General features: G+C 40.5%; 2 protein-coding genes across 2 annotated transcripts in view; both read right to left on the reverse strand.

Moving 5' to 3' along the window:
* Positions 1 to 604: 604 nt before the first annotated feature.
* ifih1 (interferon induced with helicase C domain 1) lies at positions 605 to 12,241 on the reverse strand. The gene is made up of 16 exons (XM_035174396.2): positions 11,692 to 12,241; positions 11,190 to 11,361; positions 10,601 to 10,648; positions 9,720 to 9,773; positions 7,902 to 8,128; positions 7,089 to 7,299; positions 5,864 to 6,081; positions 5,066 to 5,167; positions 4,852 to 4,975; positions 4,508 to 4,723; positions 3,390 to 3,646; positions 3,150 to 3,299; positions 2,875 to 3,036; positions 1,984 to 2,177; positions 1,792 to 1,885; positions 605 to 1,089 (listed from the first exon to the last, which is right to left on the reverse strand). The coding sequence occupies exons 1-16, from the start codon at positions 12,148 to 12,150 to the stop codon at positions 892 to 894; spliced, it is 2,886 nt and encodes a 961-aa protein (XP_035030287.1). The 5' UTR covers positions 12,151 to 12,241; the 3' UTR covers positions 605 to 891.
* Positions 12,242 to 13,190: 949 nt separating this feature from the next.
* Positions 13,191 to 24,641, reverse strand: part of LOC118120528 (potassium voltage-gated channel subfamily H member 7) — a 37,005-nt gene continuing 25,554 nt past the window's right edge. Inside the window, exons 10-15 of the mRNA XM_035175568.2 lie at positions 24,266 to 24,471; positions 22,947 to 23,034; positions 22,617 to 22,778; positions 19,844 to 20,000; positions 16,812 to 16,992; positions 13,191 to 15,632 (exon numbers count right to left, since the gene is read on the reverse strand). Coding sequence (XP_035031459.2) covers positions 15,315 to 15,632; positions 16,812 to 16,992; positions 19,844 to 20,000; positions 22,617 to 22,778; positions 22,947 to 23,034; positions 24,266 to 24,471 — 1,112 coding nt within the window. The 3' untranslated portion in view covers positions 13,191 to 15,314. The remainder of the gene's footprint in view (positions 15,633 to 16,811; positions 16,993 to 19,843; positions 20,001 to 22,616; positions 22,779 to 22,946; positions 23,035 to 24,265; positions 24,472 to 24,641) is intronic.

Here is a 24,641-nt window from a genome sequence, read left to right on the forward strand (position 1 = left end):
ATTGTTAATGAAATAAAAGCAATAGAAAAAAAGACATCTATACTTGAGGGTCCAGTCTTTGTTATTATTAGCTGGTGCTGCTATATTATCACATCATTATATCTATATATTTCACTGATAACAATTAGTCTGACAGATCTTAAATATGACACAACTGTTACTGGTCTCTGGTTCTGCTGGTTTCTTCCCATTAAAAATTTTATTTAAAAAAAAAATCTAGCTCTATGTTTGCTCGATGTGGGAACTGTCGGGTTTCCCTATAATATTGTGAGGTGCTGACCTTACTATGTAAATAATAATAATAATAACTCTCTTTGTATAACACTTATCTAAACAAGGGCTTCACAAAAATAAAGTGCCATGGGATACTGTGTGTTATGATTTGGTGCTGCACAAATAAATCTGAGTTGAGTTTGTATGTGTACCACTAATCTATACTAAGTGGGAAAGAAAACTTCTATAAATAGCTGTGACCGGCTCAGTAGTTGTGACTCACAAACTGTTGGATATCATAGAAACTCATCAGCATCTGTTTGTCTGCATGTGTGATGACAGGTGGGCTCTGAGGGCCTTCATTGGCTCCCATCTCATGAGACTTCAGGGCTTTGAGAGGAAATTTATTTATTTTCCAAGTTCATTTACTACCAGTGATGCACATTTAGGATCATACCAGCATTTCACCTTTAAATTCAGCCTATTAGTAGAACATCAACATTTGACGTGCAAAAGCAAATTAGATTTGTGGAAAGACACAGGAAAATCTTAAAATTGTTAAGCTCCAGTTCATATGAAGACGTAGCTCTCTTTAACAGTCTGACTTTGTGATGCACAGTTGAAAATACAAGAATTCAGAAGTTTTCTCATATACCAACATTTCTAAATTGCTTGAATTCAAGTAGTGTCCATCTCGTCAGAGCTGCTGGCCATCTGTCTCGCTTGTTCAGCGTAGTCGAAGGCAGAAAACCTGACGGCCAGCTTGCTCCACTTGGTGCAGTTGGAAATCGTCTTTTCGTTGAGCGTCACCACGAAGTTCTGCACGTTGAGGCAGGGGCACTCGATGCCATGGTACACCATCATCACACCCCATCCCTGCAGAGGAGGACAGTGGTTCAAATGATAAAGGGATGATGTGGTAGTATATGCATGTATGTCTATCTACTGACAACACAAATCAATGCTTATATTTATGCCATTTGGTGGCAACAGCTGTAATATAATCCAGGAGAAAAAAGGCCTCTAGGAAATAATTACATGAGGCAGTCGTGTTCTCTCACATTTTAAACAGCTTATTCTAGTGTAAACCACTGATCATGTCCTTCTTTTCTCTTATTCCATTTTAAAAGTCAGGAGTAGAACATTGCAGATAGAACTAGTTCCTCTGTACAATGGTCCTGATGTGCAACAGACCAAAACAAATCACAAAACAGAACAGCAAATTACCAAAAAACATCAACAAATTCCAAAACACAATGACAAATTACGGAAATTAAGGTACCTGCTATCAATAGATTGACACTGACTGGATGGATGCACTGTCTTTCTTTTTAACAGGAAGGAAATGTTGACTACAAATATTTTGGAATTTGTTGTTGTGTTTTGTTGTTGTATTTTGTGATTTGTTGTGTTTAACGTTGTGAATTGCACTTCAGGGCCACTGTACTGAGCGCTGGTCTGCTGTAGTAGTTTACCTAGCTATCACAAATAAGGGTTATTTCAAAACATTTTGAATCATTCCTTCAAAAACTAAATATCGAAACAATACCAACAACTGAAATCCTGGAACATATTTACCCTCCCACACTTCTTGCATGCTATGGAGCCTTTGGTCTCCAAATCCAGAGGTCGCTCTTGGGGAGAGGGGTTTTCTCTCTCAATGTAAAGTTCACTGTAAAAAAAATCTAGTATAATTAATTATTCCAGACTTTTTAAATCACTTAAAGTATCAGTATAATGTAAATGTACATTTTAAATTGTAAATGGTACCTAAACTGTTCAGTAACATTGACTCTGTGCATGCTTTCGATGACCTGGATGTCGTCACCATTGCAGACATGTTTGCTGCAGCCCCGGCAGGTAAATTTCACGTCCGATGGACTCTCACTCGTCATTTTTTTCTGCTTCTTCTTTGCCAATCTCACCCTCTTCTCGGTTATAGCTTGAAACTGAAAATCTATGATCTGAAAAAAAGGGAAATCACTGAGAACAGTCTTACAGCCACAAAGACATAAAACAAAGACTAGTCTCCCCCCCAGTTTATTGCTTCCGCCAACCAGTGTTTCAGTCCACATACTCTTTATTTCCAGACCTATTTGAGGTCACACTGACCTTTGACGACTGAAATTGAATTAATTAATCTATGAGTCAAAGTGACAACTCGTCAAAATTTGAGGGCAGATTTTACATGTTGTCTTTGTTCGACAGGCCAACACATTTTTTGTGAAGCCACTGTGACCTTTGTCCACCCAAATTCTTTCGTCCAACTGAATGTTTATGCCAGATGTAATGAAATCCCAATGGGTATCCATTATTCACAAGAACATGAGGTCACCACAACATTGACCTTTGACCTGTGACCACTATATTGTAATAAGTTCATCTTTGAGTTCAACCGAACATTTGTACCTGATTTGAAGAAGTTCTCTCAAGGTCTTTCAGATATGTTGCGTTCACAAGACCAAAGTCATGATTATTTTGTGAGGTCACAGTGACCTTAACCCTTAACCACCAAAATCTGATCAGTTCATCCTTGAGTCCAAGCGAACGTTTGTACCAAATTTGAAGAAAATTCTCTCAATACGTTTTTTTGTAGATATCGTGTTCACAAGAATGGGACGGACCTGCCAACCCCAAAACATAACGCCTCTGCCGACAAACCTGTTTTTTGTAGTCCGCTTGATTTAAGGATCCGATGTTCTCAATGGCTTTGTTCATCATCTTCTTGCGGTACTCATTGACCCACTCCTTCTCAGCAACCCCAGAGTTCTTGACATCGACCAGAGTGTAAGTGCTGTCCTCAGCTCTTCCTCTACCTTCAGCCTGCAGAGGGTAAAGACTGAGTCAGTACAGACATTACAGTCGACATTGAAAGTACCTCAATTACTCAACAGCAATAATCAACAGGCTCTAACTCATTTACTGCCTTCACTGACCTGAATCATAGAAATCTCATTGGTCACAAGGCCGTATCGGATGACAAAATTGCACGCCGCTATGTCCAAACCTTCCTCTGCCACCGTGGTGGCAATCAGCAAGTTGACATCTCCATTGTGGAAGTTTTTCAACACGTCCCTTTGTTCTGCCTGATTGACACAAATGTGGTGGGAAGTGTAAATTGGATTTGAAGTGCACATGGTGTTGGGAGTAGAACAGTGTGTGCAGTGTGTACTCACAGAGGTCATTGGTTTGACAACACTCTGGTCTCCTCCTCCAATGACATACGAGGCTTTCACTCCTATGTCAGCAAACTTTGGGTTTTCCTGAATCCAGTGGCTTAGAGCGATGGCACTGATGCGTGTTTTGGTGAAAATGATCCCCCTGGCCGCTTCCCTGCTGCTGAACTCATGCAGGATTTTACCTCTTAGCTTTGACAGGCTGTCATTTTCATACTGTGGATTCCCCGCAAGAGTCTGCAGCTCTTCCTTGTTCTCTGCAGGACACAGATTTTAAAGAAGAAGTCCAGTCTTCATGTCATTTTAGAGGTTAAAGGCATAGCTCCACTTTTTGGGAAATGTGTTGGCTTTCTGTCTGGGAGTTACATAAGAAGATTCCTAGCATTCTCGTGCCTGTCAGGTAAATTTATTGCTACAGCAAGCAGGTGGGTAGCTTAGCTTAGCAATAAGACTGGTGAGTAGCCTAAATCCACTTGCTCACAGTTAAAATGAACTTCTTATGTTTTAACTTTGGTTCGTGATCAGAAAAACGTGTTCCGGACTATAACATTTCACATGAACACCGTCTCAAGAAGAAACAACAACTCCAAATTTTTGAAACACAAGTTGTTAATGTCATGACAGACGTTTTTTTGATTAAAATGCATGTTTTTTATTATTTAAATTCCTGTCACACCTAATTCTTATTTTCTTTGCTATTAAAAAATTTAAAAAAATATTGGAAAGAGGTGTCAAGTAGGGGTGGGCATCTCTCGGCACCTCACGATTGACGATTCAATTCGATTTCGATTCAAAGGTCTACGATTCACTATAAAATCAATCAAATCAAAGAATTTTATTTCTATCTGTGATGAATTTTGTTATCACTGAGTGACTACTAGAGGTGTGCATCTTCACCAGCCTCATGATTTGTGCTTTAAAAAGTATTTTAGACTGTTACTGTTATTACAAGTGTGAAAAATAAGGTTTTCAATTCAAAAATCTCACTACAACACTCAGTCTATAACAGAGGTCAGTGCTCTCCACACTGATTCAACATTCAGCTGCATCTTCCTTCCTACTTTTCAGTTTTCTTGTCAATACACCAAGTCTGTGTGGCAGAAGTTTCCATACTGTACCTTTAAACAAATTGAAGAGGAATCTCTCAGTGTCTGTGATCTGTATGATCTGCATCTCATCTGGGTTCATTTTTGTGTGTATCTCCTTCTCGTAGTATTCATTCAGGATACGGAAGGCGTCGCACATGCGGATGATGTTGCTGAGATTCAGGGCCTCGCTGTACTGTCGCAGGTATTCTGCACAAACCCGTACTTTGTGATCTTCCTTTGCTGCAGCTAAAAAAAGGAATGAAACCGGTGTTAGATTCCTAAAAGTCCGGTGTTATGTTAACATGTTACTTCACAGCGACAAGGGTTAGTATTTGAAGATGAGAATCCTAATTCATGCGATAAGCTCTACGCACCTTCTCGCTCCGTTGTAACAACCCATTGTTCATAACGCTGGGAACCAAGGTCACAGTTGGTGCTCAGGTTTGCATGAGTATGAATGGCATTCATGATTTTCTTAATGACATCACCGAAGGGATCCTGAAAAAGATATCCAAGACCACAAGACTTGTACTGACAGTTCGCAGAGAAACTTGGTAAAATGGCAACTCCACTGTTAAACAAATGTACCTCAATTCTGTCTTCAACACTTAGAGTCTGTTTATTGGGATTCTTTTTGCAGTCCCCAAGGCTGCTCGTCATGATTTTGTAAGCGTCCAAGTTTGCACAGATCTGTGACACAAACACAGATTTATGGTGGTGAATGAAACAAAATACATATGTCTGTTTCAAGTAAACGTCGGCATGTGTAACACTGAGTTAAAAACCGAAAGGCTGTTTTCAATTTTCTCTTCCTATCGTGGCAGTAGGAAAGTTTATGGCTGCCCCGTGTGCATAAGCAGGGTGGAACTTTGGAAGCAGCTCAACTGGATAAACAGAATTCTTGATGAAAGTGGGGAAGGGCTTAGTTGAAAAACTGAAACCACAAAAAAGAAACTCGTACTGTTGATAGTGACACATGAATATTCTAGTAGTTGCCAAAAGCTGTGAAAAAAATACTCCTTCAGACTATAAGTTTAACACAATAAGTCCATATAAGGACTAAACTTAATTCTGTTTTACGTTTGTACACGTCAAATAATATTTTGTTTAAATGACTGCGATACAGTGCAGACTCTGACTCCAAATGTAGAAAGTAGAGACGCGTCATCCATCTTTTTATACAGTCTATGAAATTGCCACATCTGTTTTAAGGGCAGATTTATGTTTACATTTTTAATGTGAATATATTCAGTTTTAGTAGTGACTGTATCAGAGGGATTTTTGCGGCTAAACCTTGTATCACATTCGACGAAATTAGCTAATATTTTGTCCGCATAGACTGATGTGCTGACACTATTGGAGAAGGGGACTGAGAATTGCATTTACTCGCAGAATGTGCTCCACTGCTTTCTTCATATTATTGGCTCCCCCGACCCCGGGTGAAGCAGTCAGGCCAAGTATCTGAGGAAGGGGCACGGTCTCCCTCTGCTCCTTCTTCATCTTTTCGTTCTTGTGCTTCTGCTTCAGGTAGCGCATCATTATGTGGTTGTAGACTTCTCCTTTCTGGGTGTGGTGACACTCATCTATGATGATCAGTGTCAGATCTACAGAAGCAGAGGAAAACAAAAATGATAAATTAATGTATTGTATGTGATGCAGTCTTTTTGATAACGTCCTTGTTAGGGACAAGTACGCAGTTTATTGCAGGATCATGACAAAAGACTTGTTTAGTAAGATTACTGCCTGCTTTTAAAACAAGAGTTTATACATTTCTGTTTTTGTCACAGGAAAAATAATGTCCTGAGATAAAATTACTCACATCTTTAGAAAAACAATAATTTTCTCACCCAAACACGCCTACTTTATTGTTATTCGTCTAAGTTTTTTAAATAAACAGGGATGATTGTCCCTCACAGATTATAGCATCTCTCTATAAGAAAGATCCTCCCACAAAAGCCAGGATTTTTCCAGGAACTTTTGACGCAGGACTTCAAGCCACAAAATAACACTTGCTGGAAAACTCTCTGCTCCCAAAAATAACTTGAGCTACTGTGTCTTTCACAAAAAAAGTGCCCAGCGGCTCGTATACGTGACTCACAATCATTCACATTTACATGTTCACTCAGAGTGATACAAATTTGTCCCCCGGGAGACAGAGTACAGAGAGTGGCAGCTTGATGTGCTGTGGGTGATAGAAGCTCTCATGTGAATTTGATCAGCCACACACTGATGGCTTGAACAGACGTGTGGCCTGGAAACCAGGAGCTAGGATGAAAAAAAAAAAAAAAGGACACGCTTTCAGGCGTTTCAGCAAACAGCATATGTTCCACTGAGATGGCTATTCCACCTTGGAGTGGAGAGTGCCAACAGGAGTGAAGAGCAGAGCTGGAATACTTTGACAAGAGGCTGTCAGGTATCATCAGGGGAGATGCAGCGGAGATGAGGTGTTTTGCTCCAAAGCCTGTCAGTGTCTGTGGTTTGAGCCTGGACAGACTTTAGCTAAAGGTTTTAAGAATCCTTGCGCATTAATGTGTTTTGTGAGATCGATTTGACTGAATCTAAAGAAAACAACACAGCGGATGGAAAACTCCTTTCTTTTAAAAGAGCATACCGCTTAACTTCACGCCCTCGTCCTCTCCCGTGATAGACCTCTCCAAGTGGTTTTCCAGGATCTGGGCCGTGCAAATGACGACGTCATTTTTCTTCAGGATCTCTGTGAAAGAGATTTTGAGCTGGCAGTCTCCGCTGACTCTCTCCACTTTATATGTGGGCTTCAGAAAAGGCAGGAACTCTGCGGAATAATGCTGCTCAACGAGAGGAATCTGCAGGAAAACAGAGAAAATCCATTTTTCACAATAAAGGTGCTGCTAAATTAAAAGACAAAGAAGAAACACAGTTAACTAAACGTGAAAAATGTTTCTATGGCTACACATGATTTTGAGAGTGTCTTTTTTCTTGACCACAATAACTGCAGTGTTAATGGATTTGTTTTTACTTTGACAGGGGCTGGGTTTCAATTTAATTGTGCAATGATTCCATTGTTCATTGTTTCTCAAGGAGGAGATTCAACTATAGCCTTGTTATTAGTCTAGTATTTCTTGTACTGAAGCGTGAATCACCAGGGTGAGTTTCTGTCACATACCATCGCTATTTTTTCAACTAAATAGTTTCATAGCAAGAAACTCTTCTGGCAAAAATGTGAGAAGTGATTCTTTTCCCACTGCAGAGGAGATCAAATGTGCCAAATAGTAACAAAGTAGAGGGGAAATCTAAACCTTGTGGGTTGTAACTTGTGGCGAGCTGACCCATATGTGCAAACTGACTGAAAGATAAAATGTTTTCTTTGGATGTGAAGGGGACAGAAGTAGGCTACCATAACAGTACAAAGCAATAAGTCAGGAACACCAGACTTAGGCCGCGGTACCTTGTTCACTAGCACGACCACTTTCCCCGACTGCCCCTCGGCCCTCCTGCCGTCCAGATGTTCTTTGGTAATATAAACTGCAACTCGGGTTTTACCGCTTCCTGTCGGGAGGCATATAATGATGTTTTTCCCCTCCAGGGCAGGTCTTGCAACATCCATCTGATAATCTCGCAGACGAATATCAGTGCTCTCTGGGCCCCTGGCCGCTGCTTCTGGGACAGTCCCATCTGTGAAGCAGAGCAGAGGTTTAGACCAGACAAAACTTCTGTCCGTGTCAGTAACCCACAATTACAGGCACTGGCAGCCAGAAAATGCTGCGCCTGTCACTGTTGGTGGTTTTGGTTTTGTACTGGAATGTTTTCTTACTGCTGCTATTAAAAGGACTAAATTTACTTGAGTGGCACACCTATAAAACAATGTGTTATGGAGTTAAGACGTGAACACCGAGAGGAACCGTAGGGACCATTTTTAATCCAAACTTTAAGATTTTTAAGATTTAGAAATGATTTAGACGATGCTATCGTCCATGTACAAATATGTCTTGTTTCCTTACAAATCTAAAACTAATTCACATACCTACTGTGATGTGAGACAATTTAGCAGCCTTCGGATTTTTCTAAAATATTCTAACAGCCGGGAATAATTTCCTTGCACAAGCTCACATCTGTAATTATTTATCTATCATTCACATTTGGGGGTGGTCAATGATTTCATCATGTGATTTTCTGTAACGTTTTTATTGACAGCAGACTTTCTCCACTTCAGTCTGCCTTTCAGTCGCTGTCGAGCTGTGACTCACTTGCTGTCCAGGCCGTGGATACAACATGACTAAGGAACCCTTTCCCCTCAGCTCCTCTCTCTACATCTCCGCCCCTCGTTATGAGTTCAAACCCCCACATCAGCACTTTCTTTTTTTTTCTCAGCTCAGACAGCTTTTAATTTTCCTTCCCAGAGGTTAAAGCTGCTGTTATAAGCAACTACATAAAGTAAACAGACGTCTGCTCGACGGAAAGATAGAGCTTTAACAACAATAGGAAGTAAACAGTGGCCGGTGTAGCCCCCCCTCGGCTTTTACCAGCAGTTCCCAGACACTCCACTTATTAGAGAAGGGAAGTCAACAATCAGCTGTGTTTGATGGAAGAAGAGAAAAAGCCACAGGCCTGTTTGACGATGTGATTTGGTTCAGTGAAACTCATTTCCGAGGGGCACACAAATAATTCTGCCCATGCAGCTCTCCCCACAGACGGGTGGAGCAATCTCACATGTAATCTGTGCTGTTTAGAGTGGCTGGCAACAGTCGGTGTTTATGGTACAACTCAAAGGCATGGGATGAACTGTACTGTAACCACACACGTTTTCTGTTCATTGCTACTCTCTCGTTAGTCCACATAATAATAACCGTGCAATAAAAAAGGTGACGCTGATGCAGAGACTATTGAAATGATCAAAGAACGTTCGCCCAGTATAACTCAGGAGGTGTAGAGCAGGGCCCCCGACTTCACAGCAACTTGAATAAAATGTTTTCCTTTACGTTTTTCCACAATATGGAGTCGGCATGTGGTTTATATTTGAAGCGCTGTCCTCTCTGACCTCTATGCGGTTGATCATGGTACACACATGGAACATATTCTTTGGTGTCAGGAAGGCAACGCTCCACGTTTACACACACAGCCTGTATGATACTATAGATCCATTTATTCTAGAGATGTATTTGGTTTTTGTGTGGGATTGACCGGGGGCAGAACAACAGCAACCTGTTCAGGTTATTGACATACTTCAAATACAATATAATCTGAGGTGAACGAAAGGTTGAATCACCTGATTGTGAAGGCTTCTGGCTTTTTGGCAGTTGTTCGCATTCAGCGCTCGCTCCTGCAAAAAGTCCGACAGAAAGATAACAGCCCAAATGTAAAAATCACAGGCGAGAAAGACAGGAGATACATTTAAACCCATGCACTGTTAAAGGGTCAGTTCACCCAAATTACCAAAACATTGCAGATTTCACCCTGAATCAGCCTTTCTGATTTACTTGCTCAGGATTTGAGAAACAGTATCTGTCTCTGAGGTTTCTGTTGCATCTCGAATACGAGAGAGGTGAACAATACAAGGGAATTTCCTGAAAGCATTATCCTTACTTCCAATATTATGTGCAGTATTATTAATGTAAAATTATCTTAATTTTCATGTGCGATACTTAATTCGCATGTGTAATTTCTAATACTGCTCTATTCCTATTTTAGTCTAGTTTTTAGTTCATGGCTTTATATTTTGAAACTGATCTACTTACGACTACATTATATTGAATTAATAAGAATTTATTAAATGTTGATATATAGGATATGAATGATACATATGGGGAATAAAATTGTGAAGTCAATTGTGTGTTTTATTCTATGTTATTATCCTTTGGGACAAGTTCTATCTTATGTTATCTTACCTTAAATTACCTTTACAGTTTTTTCCCATTAGAAACACTGCCCACCTTAAGATAATATCCAATTATGGACACTTTTTTTAGACTTTTTTCCTTTTTTAAATCTACTGATGACACACAAGAGTATCTACACATAAAATCTAAACTTTCTACATGGAAAGACATTAATCAGTGTAATTGAATGTCCACTGTCAAATGACATAACATCTATAGGTACATATTTTTTTTTTTTCATTGATGATTGAGGAAAGGTTCTTTGTGAGACCTGTGGCTTCATCCTGATGATCCTCGGTTACTGTCATGTCCATAAACTCTGTAGGATAAATACAAAAAACAAAACTTCATTATAGTTAGAAATTGCTTTGAGAGTATTATTATTATTAATAATTACTCATGACTTTAATCGTCTTAAAGGTCCAGTGTGTAAGATTTAGTTGGAAGGGATCTTTTGGCAGAAATTGAAAATAAAATAATCCTTGTGATGTTTTCACTAGTGTGTTTCATCTAAATTGTATGAATTGTTGTTTCTTTACCCTAGAATGGGCCTTTTTTTATGTTTTTTACAGGAGCCCAAACTGGAAAAACCTTTTGAGTTTTTATCACAAGTGAAGGATAGCACAGGTTCTCTTTCATGTTTGGAAGGTGGGGTTATTCAGCTGCAACATGCAACTTCACCACTAGATGTCACTAGATTCTACACACTGAACCTTTAAAGTTCGTGAACTCAAGTTAAAGTTGGAATAAGAAAGGTGGCTGCACTCATCAAGAACCTGTTTAACAGCTCACTCCTTAACATTCAAGCATTCAAGTAGCATTCCTTAACATGGGTGTGTGCTCCACTGAGGTTTTACCACCTTCTTTGTCGCAGTCAGGTGACCCTCCTGTCAGCTCATACAGGGACTGATGCTCAGTTTCACGCAAGATGTGGAGAAATTTTGAGAACCACCCCGGTCGACCTCTCACGATGCGTCTCAGAAGTTCACGGGCTCCGCTCCTGGGTCCTCTGCTTGTTGTTTCAGCTTTAATCTGCAACATGATGGACACAATAAAATGGATTAGACTGGTTGTTATCCAATCGTCAAGGAAGTGTGGTGTCCTGCAAAACTGAGCAGGGCATTAGTCTGCCATCTTGTGGTCAGAGTCGAGTCAGAGAAAGTGCAGAAACAGAAGTTGTGTAAATTGTGGAGTCCTGCATGTGTTGAAGTGTTATGAATTATTGTAAATGCCTGCTGTGACTGACGCACTCATAGAATAAAAAGTACTTATTTAATGACTAGTAGGTGAATAGAATAAATCAAAAAATAAAGTCATTAGTGGTTTTACATCTGACTTTCCCTGTCAATCCCACCCACTCACCTTTTCGGAGTCCTCTTCGGTGACCAGGCCTTCAGCCAAACAGTGCACACACACCTCATCAGTCTTCATCTGCACAAGACTGGGGGACAGTATTTGGATGAGCCGGACATACTCATCATTCTCTGCCTCCACCTCAGGTTCGGGGAGTCCGGCCTGTATGATGTCGGCAGCATAGTCGCAGCCTGATTTCACCAGCGCGTCCACAAACGCTCGGAACCAGCCGGCGGGATGTGGCCTCCTGATGACCGCGTCGATGAGCAGATCGGCGGCCGCTCGGTCCCCCTCTGTCCTGGCCCTCTGTAGGATGAGCTCCTTCTGCTCTGGGCCGATGAAGTGCACATGATCCAGGAGCGGCTCCACCACCACCAGCTCCTTCAGCCTCGGCCTGATGTCTCCAATGAAACTCTCCCAGGCTTCATCTGCGGGAGAGGCCATGGTCTCTGCGCCTGCAGCACTCATTTCCACTGATCACAATGGATCATTAATGTTTCTGATGATATCCACGGAAATAAAAACTCTTTCAGTTTCGTTTCTCCAAAACAGACCGGAAATTGATGTGGCCACTAGGTGGAGATATTGTACCATCTGCAGACACACTGAGATCATATGAAGCATTTACAACTGTTTTCCATTGTGCAATAACTATAATATATAAAGGTATGTATTATTATACAGTTGCATGTACAAATATGATATATACAGTTGTTATATATCTATATATAATAATTATAGATACGTTTCTGGACATACATATATAAATTTAGAAATTTGTAATTATATGAGTGAGAGGTGTTCAGCCTGAACATGCAACTTCACCACTAGATGTCACTATATTCTACAAACTGAACTTTTAACTTCCAAATGACGGAAATAAAACTTGAAACTTGTATTATTGACCTATTGTTAGGACACGGCTGTTAAACAGTGCATTGCATTTCTGTACCAGTTCTTATTTCTTTTAGAAAGAATTTGAAAGGGCTTACACAATCCACTCTTCTTACTCCCATGTTGCAGCTGTGAAGGACAAATTTTACTTTTCCTGTTTTAACCGATCCATTCATTTAGGCGACCTCTTGCAATGCAGAGTAAAGCTGTGTTCAACCTGCGATGAGGTCTAATTAGAGTAATTTGAGGCACCAGTTTTACAGCACACAATATCACACTCAGAGGGATATTACACCTCCTACTTCACTGTATTTAATTACAGCTGTAGTTATTACTTTTGGTGAACACATATTTATACGACAAATTAAAAAGTAATGAAAAATCATGTATTGCTATGGCCACTCAGCAATATAAAGCTCAAACATGGCTCCAATACAACATTACAATGCTGCTTACAGATTAACATATTAATAATTTAGGAATACAAAGGAGGGACTTTCCTTAAACCACAATCATGAATCCCTGGTGAATTCATATTGTCCCTCTTATACTTTATGTATTGTGGACTAAATACTGTATTTCTAGGTGGACTGAAAAAATCAATGACACAACTGTGAGCGTGTTTTAATTTATTGCTCCCACAGCTTCAAAACAAACATAAGTACAACTGCTTTGCTAAAGAGTTTCTCATATATTTTACTCAGTTAAAAAAAATACATAATTTTTTTACATCTGGCAATATGATGTATTATTACGACTGTCTAACAACATGTTATCTGTTATGTACATTGCCAACAAAAACAGTTAAGGGAAATAATATGACTTGTTGTTGTATGGTTAGTTACTGTATACATGAAAATGCTGACTTAGCATTTGAATCGATTGTATAGGCACGAAACCCTGCCTCTGGGGCCTGTTTATGCGCAAGTACTAACTTCCCATGTGTTCCCCCCTCCCATCCCGACACGCCCTCTAAGTGCATCCTAAAAGAGTGCGCTGACATCATTTTATATTTTAATGTGCTACTTTGGGCTCAAAAGCAGTGCAAAAAACAGTAAATATATAGATAAAAAACACATGCGCTGCCTTGTAGAAACGCTTGCATCATACGTGTTTGTCAGAGGCCTATAGCTCTGGGGTAACAGCAGAAAATACGCTCAAATCTGCATGTTGTTACGTCTGCCCGGACAAGCATGTATGGTGTGTTCCGTTGGCTTAATGTAATACAGTGGGTGCACATCAGTGACCGCAGAAATAATGCACATTGTCAAGAAGAAAACTACAGTATACTTGATACTGAACTGTATATTGCAGTGCAATTGACCATAACCCCTGAGTCACACTTCAGAGAAGCCAGGCTTACAGCTAAGGATACGAAAACGTGGTCTTGCACCTTTGTTATAATGCTGTATTACACTAATAGCTGCAGAAAGTAGTTTGTATGGTATGTTAATATGCAAGCTCAGGCCCTCTAAGAGATGGAGTCTGTGTCGCTCACAGGCTTTGGACTCGAATCTGCTATGACAGTACTGGATCTTGCCATAATTCCACGTTTCTGGTCTCTTCCTGGACCCTCGTCAAGCATGCCCAGAACCCACAGGTACATTTTCTGGCTCTGCAGCTGACACCAGGAGGACATCCACATTATGTGATGGACTAATGCCTGTATCCTGGAGTGTGCTGGATCGTGGGACCAGCCTAGTGTGAGGTAGGTCAGTCAGTGCCTCTTACTTAGCAAGAAAAGATGGAGTGAGGAAAACATCTCGGTGATGGTCAAGGGCATTGATGGACTTATGCATTGGAGCCTGTGTCTGACAGTGCCTTGCACCTAAGACCAGATTCCGTGATGACCCGGTCATAAGACCTTCATCCTGGTCACACACCCCAGCAGTGATGGAGGCAGCACTTAGACATTTTACTCAATAAAAGTACAAATAAATAGACAAGATATACACAAGTGAAAGTAAAAGTACCACATTAAAAGTTGTTCTTGAGTAAAAGTACTTGGTTTTAAATATACTTGAAGTATTAAATGTGTTGTGGATTTAAAGTGAAAAGTACCAGACATAAATCTCCTTAAGTAAAGTGCACATACATGAACAATGTAGTCAAGTACAGCAACTGATTAAATGTACTTTGTTACATCCCTACTACTGCGTCCGGGTGTGACCAGTTGGATTCTGGGATTTGTTGCAGCAGAGCCACAGGAAGGACTTCAAAGCCCAACAGAGCTCTTTAGTGTATAAAGACTGTTTAGCTGGTTTGGTGTCGTAGCGCTCTATCACAACCAGGTGGAGCCCTTCAACCAGCACCACTCTAGATTTTATCCAGAAGCCATAAACTTTTTACTAAGGAATTTCTATCCTTATATGGGGGTTGGGTTGAAGAGGTCCGTCCTGATTGGTTGGGCATCTACATTTTCTGTGAGAAAACATGAGTGCGTAATGACACCTACAGATTCAATCAAAGGACTCCTGTGTGGATATAACTACTTTTACAATATGTAACCATTGTCATCACACTGCTGACTGCAGACAACACCTTGTTATTACACTGTTAACTGCAGAGAACAGTGTTTTAACCACATGCATCTTGAAAAAAACAACAACTTCTTATTTCTATTAGGCATTGCAAATAAACAATACAGATGTCAGTGCCAGCATGCTGATAAAAAGTTATGCTACTTAGTAATTACAGCATTACAACCCAGATATTAGAACACTGTGCTGCTGAGAGGTTCATTGTCCTGGTAACTCTTGGTCTGAGACATGTCTATGGAGTCCAGCCGTGTTGAGGTTGGAGTCGGGAAGAGGTGGGGAGGAAGAGGAGGAGGACGTTTCGGTTTGAAGAAGGATCAGTGCGGACTGTTGATGCCCTGTGATCTGTTGTTGTTGTTGTTGTTGTTGTTGTTGTTGTTGTTGTTGTTGTAGTGGCTCTGTCTGTGTTTGTACAAGCAGTGCTGTAAGGCTGTCCTCCATGGGTGCATTCGTGTTGGCCAAGCTCGACAGAGAGTCTTTGGATTCCTGAATGACGTTTTCCAGTTGGTGGTTGGGGCCCTAAACAGAAGAGTGGCAGAGTACACGAAGCTTAGTAAATTTTCTTTCTTTGTAAAATAATTGAATGGAAAGTAATAAAAACATCTCTACTACAAATAGTATTATAAATTAAGCTTACAAGAATTTATATTTTACAGTACAAACAAATTAAGCTAAGCCAAAATGTCTCTGTCTTGCAGTTGTATGCCTCCACCAACTAGTACAGTTTTAGTCTAAATACATTATTTTCAAGACTCATATAAGGTCACCGCGACCTTTGACCTTTAACTCCTGAAATCAAATCAGTTAATTAGAGAGTCCAAGTGAACAATAGTGCCAAATTTGAAAGGATTTATTTGAAGTGTTCTGAAGATAATGCACCGAGAAGACAAAAAAGGTTTGTCACAGTGACCTCGATCTTTGACCTCCAAATTCAAATCAGGTCATCGTTAAATCCTAATGAATATTTGTGCCAGATGTAATGAAATTCCCTATAGATGTTCCTGACATGTAATGTTCACCTTTGACCTTCCACATCCAAATTCCTATCAGGAGTCGAAGTGAATGTTTGCACCTAATTTGAAAGGATTCTCTGGAGGTGTTCCTGAGATATTACATTCACAAAAAAACGGTGCTTTGTACGGTCACAGTGACCTTTGACCATTGACCTTAGACCATCTCATTTTAATCCGTTAATTCCTAACTCAAATTTGAAGAAACCCGCTCAATGTGTTCTTGAGAAATTGTGTTCACAAGAATGGGACCGACCCTAAAACATAACGCCTCCAGTCACTATGTATACAGAACTATTACTGGTTTAGAAATGTTAGATGGTGTCAGATAAGTTGAAAAATCATAAAACTTGTGCGACACTGGCTCAGATCCTTTCCTGTGATTATTACAACATTTTTGCAAAACCTGTGCCAGACAAACCATCAAGATGCTCATCAGTCACAGTGTAAAAAGTAGGTATGGGCAGAGCTTCACCAAACAGCAGGAGCTCATAAGGTTATAGAGACCGCCTGATTTTCTCCTTGAACTTCACTAATGACTTGGTGCGAATGTGATTGATGATTGTAACACCAGCTGATGCTCGACGTCAGTGTCGAAGAAAAAAACCCACAATGCCTCATGTGATGTGCAGAAATAACCTGACTGAAAAAAAATATATATATATAAATAAAGTGAGAACATCCTTACTTGAGTTGCTGTATGGCTGAAGAAATGGTTTGCGGGCAGAGCAACTGGCTGAACCTTCACAGCAGGTCTGTGATAGTCTGGGCTGGCTGTCACAGTGCTGTAGGCTGGAGGTCCAAGAGTCGGCTGTCTCTGCAGCAGCTGCAGGATGGTCTGGATGTCTGACATCAGCTGGGACTCCAGCCTCGAAGAAGAAGAGAGTGAGACACAGAGAGACTATTAATCCCGGAGATGAGGAGGTGAGTTTACGAGACTGCTCATTTAAGGGCTCAGCTGTACTTGCGCTGAGCACTAGATGGCGCTTCTGCTCCTCACCAGTGGACATACGAGGAGAGGGTTAAAGGCGTGGAGACACTTTTTGCCAGAGCAGTAGACAAAAGACACTGCTCCTGCTAGGAGTGATAATGAGCTTTGTGTGGGAGGTGTGAATTCAGCATTTACTGTGGAAATGACTGTATCACACACGTTTGGTAAATCTAATTATGACTGGGTTCCATCCAAGCTCTATATTTAGGACATGAGGCAACACCGGATAGTGCTGAACAACCTTCTAATAACCAGCATCCCTTTTAACATATATGGATAACGTCAAATTGGCTATGTTCCCAGAGTTCCCACGTAAAGAGGCAGCATCTGTTTTCTAGGTAATGCCTGATTCACAAAGTAGATATTCCTTCGCAGGTCTAACAGGCAGATTGTTGTTTTCTTGGTTATTTATATGGATTCGTTGCGGAAACTCCTACACCAACATTTTTTTCTCCTGTCATTCCCTTTCTGACTTGTCAAAGCCAGAAAAACACAAAATGACAGAGTTGTGTTGCTCATCCTGCAGCCTGCTAGCATTAGAGGAAAAAAAGAAAACAAGGTCAGGTAGGGTGCAGTGGATAAAGTGCCTTATTTGTGCTAAATAAAAATGAGCCATCCCTGTGTTTCAGGCACCGCAATGCTGTCTGTCTCTGTCTGTGATAATTCCAGCTAAAAATACCACCTGCTGGTCATTTGTGTGTCTATTTCAGGTTCCATGCTGACTGCAGGTGTGTCACTGGAACCAGATAGATAGATAGATAGATAGATAGATAGATAGATAGATAGATAGATAGATAGATAGATAGATAGATAGATAGACAGTCTCATGTTTGATATGTTCTGGTTTCACACTGGTACATCCTGCTTCCAGTAGATCCAGCCTCTAACAACAGCTCCTGCCAGCTCCCTCCTCCACCTACTCATGCACATTATAGCAATAGAACTACACACGCTGCCAGTGATGGCAGCGGACATGTAACTTACTTTTTTTAGCAGTGTGGGAGGTGACAACTTAAAAAAAATAAAATAAAGAAAATGAACTGGTAGGATGATTAATAAGAATACATATAAATGTTGTTGTGTTACTTCAACATGCTCTGTCCTCCCAGTTAAAAAGGTGCTTTTACAGAAGTCTGCACAGGCGGGTCTTTCAGTTCTGCACATGTCCGATGTCCGACCAAAGCTATTTGATTTAAAAATGCTCTGTGTGCATGGCCGTAATGTGTCCTACTTTCACTATATGGAGGTTATGCAGTTGAAGAATAATAAATAAAGATAGGCATCATGATAGATCCCCTAAGTTCAATTAAAAAAATGGATCGCTTCTGGTGTCTGGGCGCAGTATTGGTCATAAATCTAGCTGTCTCCATGTCAGCAGATGGGACATGGGCCAAACTAAAAGTCAAAGTACACATCAAACATTTTTTTAAAAGATAGTTTCTGTCATTCAGTTATTTATGCAGTTCTAATTACGCTGCTGTATGTTCAATTTTGGTTTTATTTAATTATAGAGCTGTTTGCACTATTGACGAGGCCAAAATACAGATCACAACTCTATGATCACTACCACACAGAATCCGGCTCTAGGTGACATCACCACTGCAAGATGGCCGCGCATCAATCATTAATTTGTGTACAGTGGAAGAAAGTGGAGACGTGTCGTCCAACTTACATAAAGCCATTCAATTGAAGAATAGGCTGCAGTGAATGAAGAATAACTCATTAACTCACTGACATCAACTCTGTTGTCAGTTTCCTACATGTGACAAAATGCTACCATGTCAGACTAACAGTGGTGAAAGAAGTATATTATTTCTATGTTCCTAATCATCAAAATAAATGTCAAATGTACAAAGTTAAAGTATCTGCATAAAAACTGTGTGTAATTTGACAGTGCTATTCAATCATTATTCCTGATGTATTCATGTGTGAGAAGTTTGCTCTGTTATCTTCTGTTTATCCTACAAGTGGCCTACCATTATTTGATCAGGTCTCCTGGTGGGTCTGGTGAACCGTTCCACTGGGTTCTAACAGCGACTGTATTGAGTGGGCATCAGAGAACGCAACCCAAGAATCAGCAGTTTCAGACTGTGACATGGGTCGTCTGACTTAAATGATAAAACAGAAATATCCTCTGGTTTGGTGAAATACTTACATATACTGGTTTGGGTAAAGGAGACATTATGTTTTTTCACTTTTTGTCTTTCTTCTAGTGTGTTATAGGTTTTTATGTATGCAAAGTTGTTCTCTCTGCCAGAAAACACTGAATCTGAAGCCCCTGAAATGGTGGTCAGTAGTCTGTTTCATGGTGATGTCATACAATGGCTCATTTGCACAATGCACGTCTAGCGATTTGTCCCCCTAACAAAGCCACGTGAAACAAGAGCAGAGGCCGACATTTCCTACAAAGGCTAGAAGTGGTTGACCAATCACATCAGAGTAGACTGGGCTTCATCAGGAGGAAGGCCTTAAAGAGACATGCGCTAAAACCAAGTGTTTCCGACAGAGGCTAAAAAGAGGAGCTGCAGCAGTAGACAGTACGAGGAGAGTAATGTGTTTTCTGAATGTTAAAGCATGCAAACCTTTTCAAGTAATAACCCAAATCAAAATAATTAGCCTGAATATGAGCACAATATGTCTGCTTTAAAGTTCAGATTCTGGATTAATTCTTGGTTTAGGACCAATAAATGAGGATCAACCATCTGCATACTGCCTCTAAAAATAGGTACCTGTTTAAGTGCTCCTGCAGCTGACCTAAGCGCTGTTCCACCTCTCCGTAGGTGATTTCGCTGGCAGAATTATCGTCCTCTCTCAGGTCCTGGAACTGTGCTGACTCATCCAGGTAGTCTGCAGGCTTCTTACAGGCCCATTTATCACAGCGGAGATCTGGAAACAGCCAAACCAACACACATACGCTTTAGATCCCCACATGTGGGTCGGAAACAACGTCATCATTGAATAAAAAAACTAAAACACACACAAGAATAGGATGTAATGAATCTATACAGGAGAGCTGCATGTGGCTCCTTTGTTGTAATTCATCAAGCTCTGGCACTGGGGGAGAATTGTTCATGCAGTGTTTTCCAGTGGCAAACTAACCCTGTTGTTATCTCTGCTGGGCACCTGGTGGTATTCAGCTGGTTGTCCAGTGATATGGGTTGAGCCTCTTTTGTGATTTTAAACACACAGATGGTTAGGTCTGTGATTACACTATCTTGTGCGGCAGTCTGTGCCGGAGAGTTTGTACGACCACGATGAGCCTTACAGATATGAGCATCCTTGTCGGCTGCTCTCTGGGCCTTCACCGTGGTTAGCACTTACCTTTCCCATCACATGGAGACGGAGAACTGAACAACAGCCTCAGTCTGTCACTCACAGTTTCCCCAACTGTCTGTTTTCATACTAGTTGTCTACTGAGTCTATTCAAAGGAAACGCTACGTCCCTACAACAACCCTGTGGTTTACTAATCGGATGTGCACTTATGAAAAGTGTCTGTCCAATCAATGATGACCCTTCACTCAAAAAGAATTATGCCTAAAACGTTGACATTATGTATTTCAATTATATATCAAATTTCCATGTAACTTTATTACATAAGTTCAATGTAAAAGGTCAAATTTAATTAAGTGTTTTCTATCACGTTGAGCTAATGTGAACAAATCCAAAACACTTAATTAAATGTGACCCTCAACATTGAACTTCTGTCATAAAGTTTCATGGGAAATTGAATATGTAATTGAAATACATAAAGTCAACGTTTTAGCCATAATTATTTTGTGAGTGTTGTTGATAGTACCTTCTTGTTCTGTTCAAAGTTAATGAATCATATTTGCTGTTTTGTGATTTGTTGTGTTTTTTGATTTGCATTTCAGGGCCACAGTATATTTAAGATCCATGGAGAATAAAAAAGCAGAGCACTCTCTGTCATTTGTCTTACTGAAGAAACTCAAGCTGCTCATCACTATGAAGCATACTGCACAATATCATACGTCTTTAAAGCTCGGCCCTCTTGTACAGGGACAAATGCAACACATCTGAAACTGATATAATAACACATAGTGGACTCGTCTCTCTTGTTAATGTTTGCCTGTGTCGTAGTCATGTCTGTATTGTAGAAAAATAGGTCAGTGGATTGGCTGTTGTTGATCTGCATGGGTGTGGACACAAAGACATCAGAGAAATAAAAAGAAGCTATCCATGGCAATAACAATGCAATGAAACAAAAAAAACTGATTTTGTTCAGCTTTTCTTGGCTTTGCACAAAAATTGGATAATGATTATATCAAGCAATTGTTTTGATTCCGCTCTGGGGAACGGGCTAATGCCTCAGAACTGTGGAGCCTGGAGCTGCTGCAAGTTCTGTGTCCAGACCAACAGAAGCACTTTGTGAAAAAGCAGCCTTCTCAATAATTTCAATGTTATAACTTTGACTGATGAAATATATGCAAGCAAACATGTGATTGCCATTGTCATTGTAATGTGAGTGCTATAGCGCTGCTATTACCTTGCAATTGTTAAAGCTGGAGTGCAGGACTTTCATATATAAATAAATGTCTGTCACCAAAGGAGTTCACACAATGCTTATTTAAGTGTATTAGTGCCAAGTAAATCTCTGTGTGTTTCACAGTAAACCAGTTTGAAAGCTTGTATCAATGCCCTTTATGTCCACCAGCAATGATTGGATGGCCAGAGCTGAAGAGGAGAGCCACTCATGTGATGCTGATGGGTTATGCTACAGGAAATGAGTGTATGTTGAACGCAGAAAACCCCAGTTAGCGTCCAAGAACATTTTCTGAAGCTCCAGATAAAACAGAAACTCTGTGTCCACAGGACGGAAAACAGTCTACAAAAAGAAAGCTATCGCTGACGAGTACAAACGTCATTGGAGTTTGTTGTTTGTACAATTAATAAAGTTCTGTAATGCAGGTTTAAGAAGAAGTATAAAATACATCTTGTACTATTATGAACCACTGTGATGTGTTTTGGCAGACACTCCAGGACCAGGACCAGGACTCTGTCTTCTGTTCGCTGTACACAGTCCGACTAGTTTCTTTAACCACACAAGTTGAACGCTTCTTCACAGAAAATTCAAACAGCTAAACACAATTTAAGTGTTTTAGGTCCAAACGACATTTCGGCTAATCTCATCGAAAAGCTATCTGCATTTGAGTGCAGATAAATTAATAAGCAGATAGTCAATGCATTTTGTTCAAGTTGTTCTGCCTCTCCTGCTCACCATGGCTGTGGGCAACCAAAGCCTGCTCACACGTGATTGGTCAAACGAGAAACAAAAACCAGAGGGCTTCTGACCACAAAATCGTGGCCCTCACCTCTGCATGTGAATATACAGAATCTGTTTTATAGAGATTTTATTGCAGTAATAAAGACATTCTGCCCTTCCCTGAATTACATTTTTTTCTACCATGTACATCACAGGAAAGTGTAGCGACACTCATTAACTATAAATAATTATAGCTCATTAGTAAAAAGAAGATCTTTACTTTCAAAGGATGCATTTCTCTCCAGGCTGTCTCTGACAATCAGCTCTGTGTCCAGGACTGGGGGATTGGGTGAGGAGGGACCCAGGACTCCAGAGCAACTCTTTAGGCACGAGTTCGACTCCCTCTCTCCTCCCACGTCCTTAACCACTTCCTTGTTTCCCCCTGTAGAATGGCAATTAACAGGAGTTAGTGGAATAACACTGTGCGCTATTCCACAGAGAGCAGATGTTCTCTGCGAGCGGCGGTCAGTGAAAAATAATAAAGAACAAATCTACAACCACCAAGCTGAACAAGGCTGAGCCGGAGCTGTGCAGGTGAGCTTCTGCTTACCTGTGGAGAGATCTGGTGTGAAGGAGATTCTTCTCTTAATGCTTTTAGTGCCCTCGCCATCTGACTCACAGTCTTGGGAACCTGAAGCCTACAAAAATCGAGGAAGTTCGCATCTATTAGTTAATACAGCTGTTGATCTCAAACTGCTAGAGGATGAATGAAGTAATAAAATGAATGTTCGTGGTCCTAACAATGTCAATGTTAAAATGTTCAAAACACCAACTGAAGACATAGTTCTCTTAACATTTCAATACTTTAAACATTGATAAGGCTCTCCATTCATGTTGGACACTGTCTTTTCTCATTAATGTTGTAAATATTGTTATTTTGTTGACGGGCACGGTTAAACGCCACATCTATCGTACTTCTGTCCAGCCTGGGAGATCGATCCCTCACTTGAGACTCTCTCGAATGTTTCTTTGTTTGTTTAGCCTGTTAAAAGGTTTTCCTCACTCTAGTCGAGCCTTCAGGAGAGAGGATGTCACACCTTGTACAGATTTTTGATTGCCCTATGAGGCAAATTGTGAATGTGTGTGATCTACCTACTAATTCCACACACGTCTTTTTGTCCGTCTGTCTGTTGAAAGCTCCACATTTGGCATGTACGTTTTTAAGGGCCCAGGGAAGTGCAGTGTCAAATTAGTAAAAAAGTAAATAAACAAGCGACCAGCGCTCTGTAGCAGTCAGAGGGGGAGGGGCAGTTGACCATGTCCCAGTTGAACATGTCTTCTTCTACGTTGTTGGCTAAACTACAGCAGCCGTTGACAACTAGGTCAAACCGTGGGTCAAAATGCTGCCAGATCATTTTGATAATCTGATTATTTTTTATTTAACTATATCTGACTGACGCGGACATTTATGAGTAACAACATTCATAGAATCCCCCCTTCAGCAATTTTTCCTCAAAGTAAGAGCACAACATTCGTTTTGCTGCTGCAATGCTTTGTATTGAGCTGAATTACAGGGCTTTTATTTTGAAAATTTGTGAACTTGGGTCTGAAGATTGGGACGATGCTTAACAGACCTCAGTGCTTAACAGATAGAAATAGCCAGTATGCAATGTATGAAAAATGGACAGCATTAAATAAATAATTCAAACTTACACACAAGCCACACAAAGCAAGATTAAAAAATCTAAATTCAGTTTAATTTTATGCAAAACATTGACTGTAAAATCTGTTTTATTTTTATTTTCAACTTCTGAAATAGCTCTGGAGCAAACAGCCCATCACAAAATGGGAATGTTTAGAGATGGCACTGCACTGGTACAAATGCAATTGGATTTGATGATTTGATAACGTCAGCGTAGCGTGATCTACCTGGACAGACTCGTCTCTGAGGTTAAAGGTCAGCTCCAGGTTGTGGAAGAAGCAGTCGGCGAACTCCGGGTACATGTCCAACACCTCCAGCAGATCGTCTCTCTGAATGGTGCTCAGGTCACAGTAGCTTAGAGCTCGCACGTCGGCGCTGGACTTCCCAGGTTTGGCCAACAGATGGATCATTTCTCCAAAGATGTCATTTTTCCCTGGAGGTGACAAACACACACACACACACACACACACGGAGATAATAAATCTTCTCAGAGGTTCACTGGGAATTGGGAAAGACGTCAGTTTTACCTGCAATGACTTTTACAATAAGTCGGGCGTATCACGGAGAGAGGAATCTGTGTTGTGTTTTCTACAGGGACGCATC

The sequence above is a fragment of the Hippoglossus stenolepis genome, chromosome 13 (genome assembly GCF_022539355.2).
Source record: "Hippoglossus stenolepis isolate QCI-W04-F060 chromosome 13, HSTE1.2, whole genome shotgun sequence".
Taxonomy (NCBI): Eukaryota; Metazoa; Chordata; class Actinopteri; order Pleuronectiformes; family Pleuronectidae; genus Hippoglossus; species Hippoglossus stenolepis.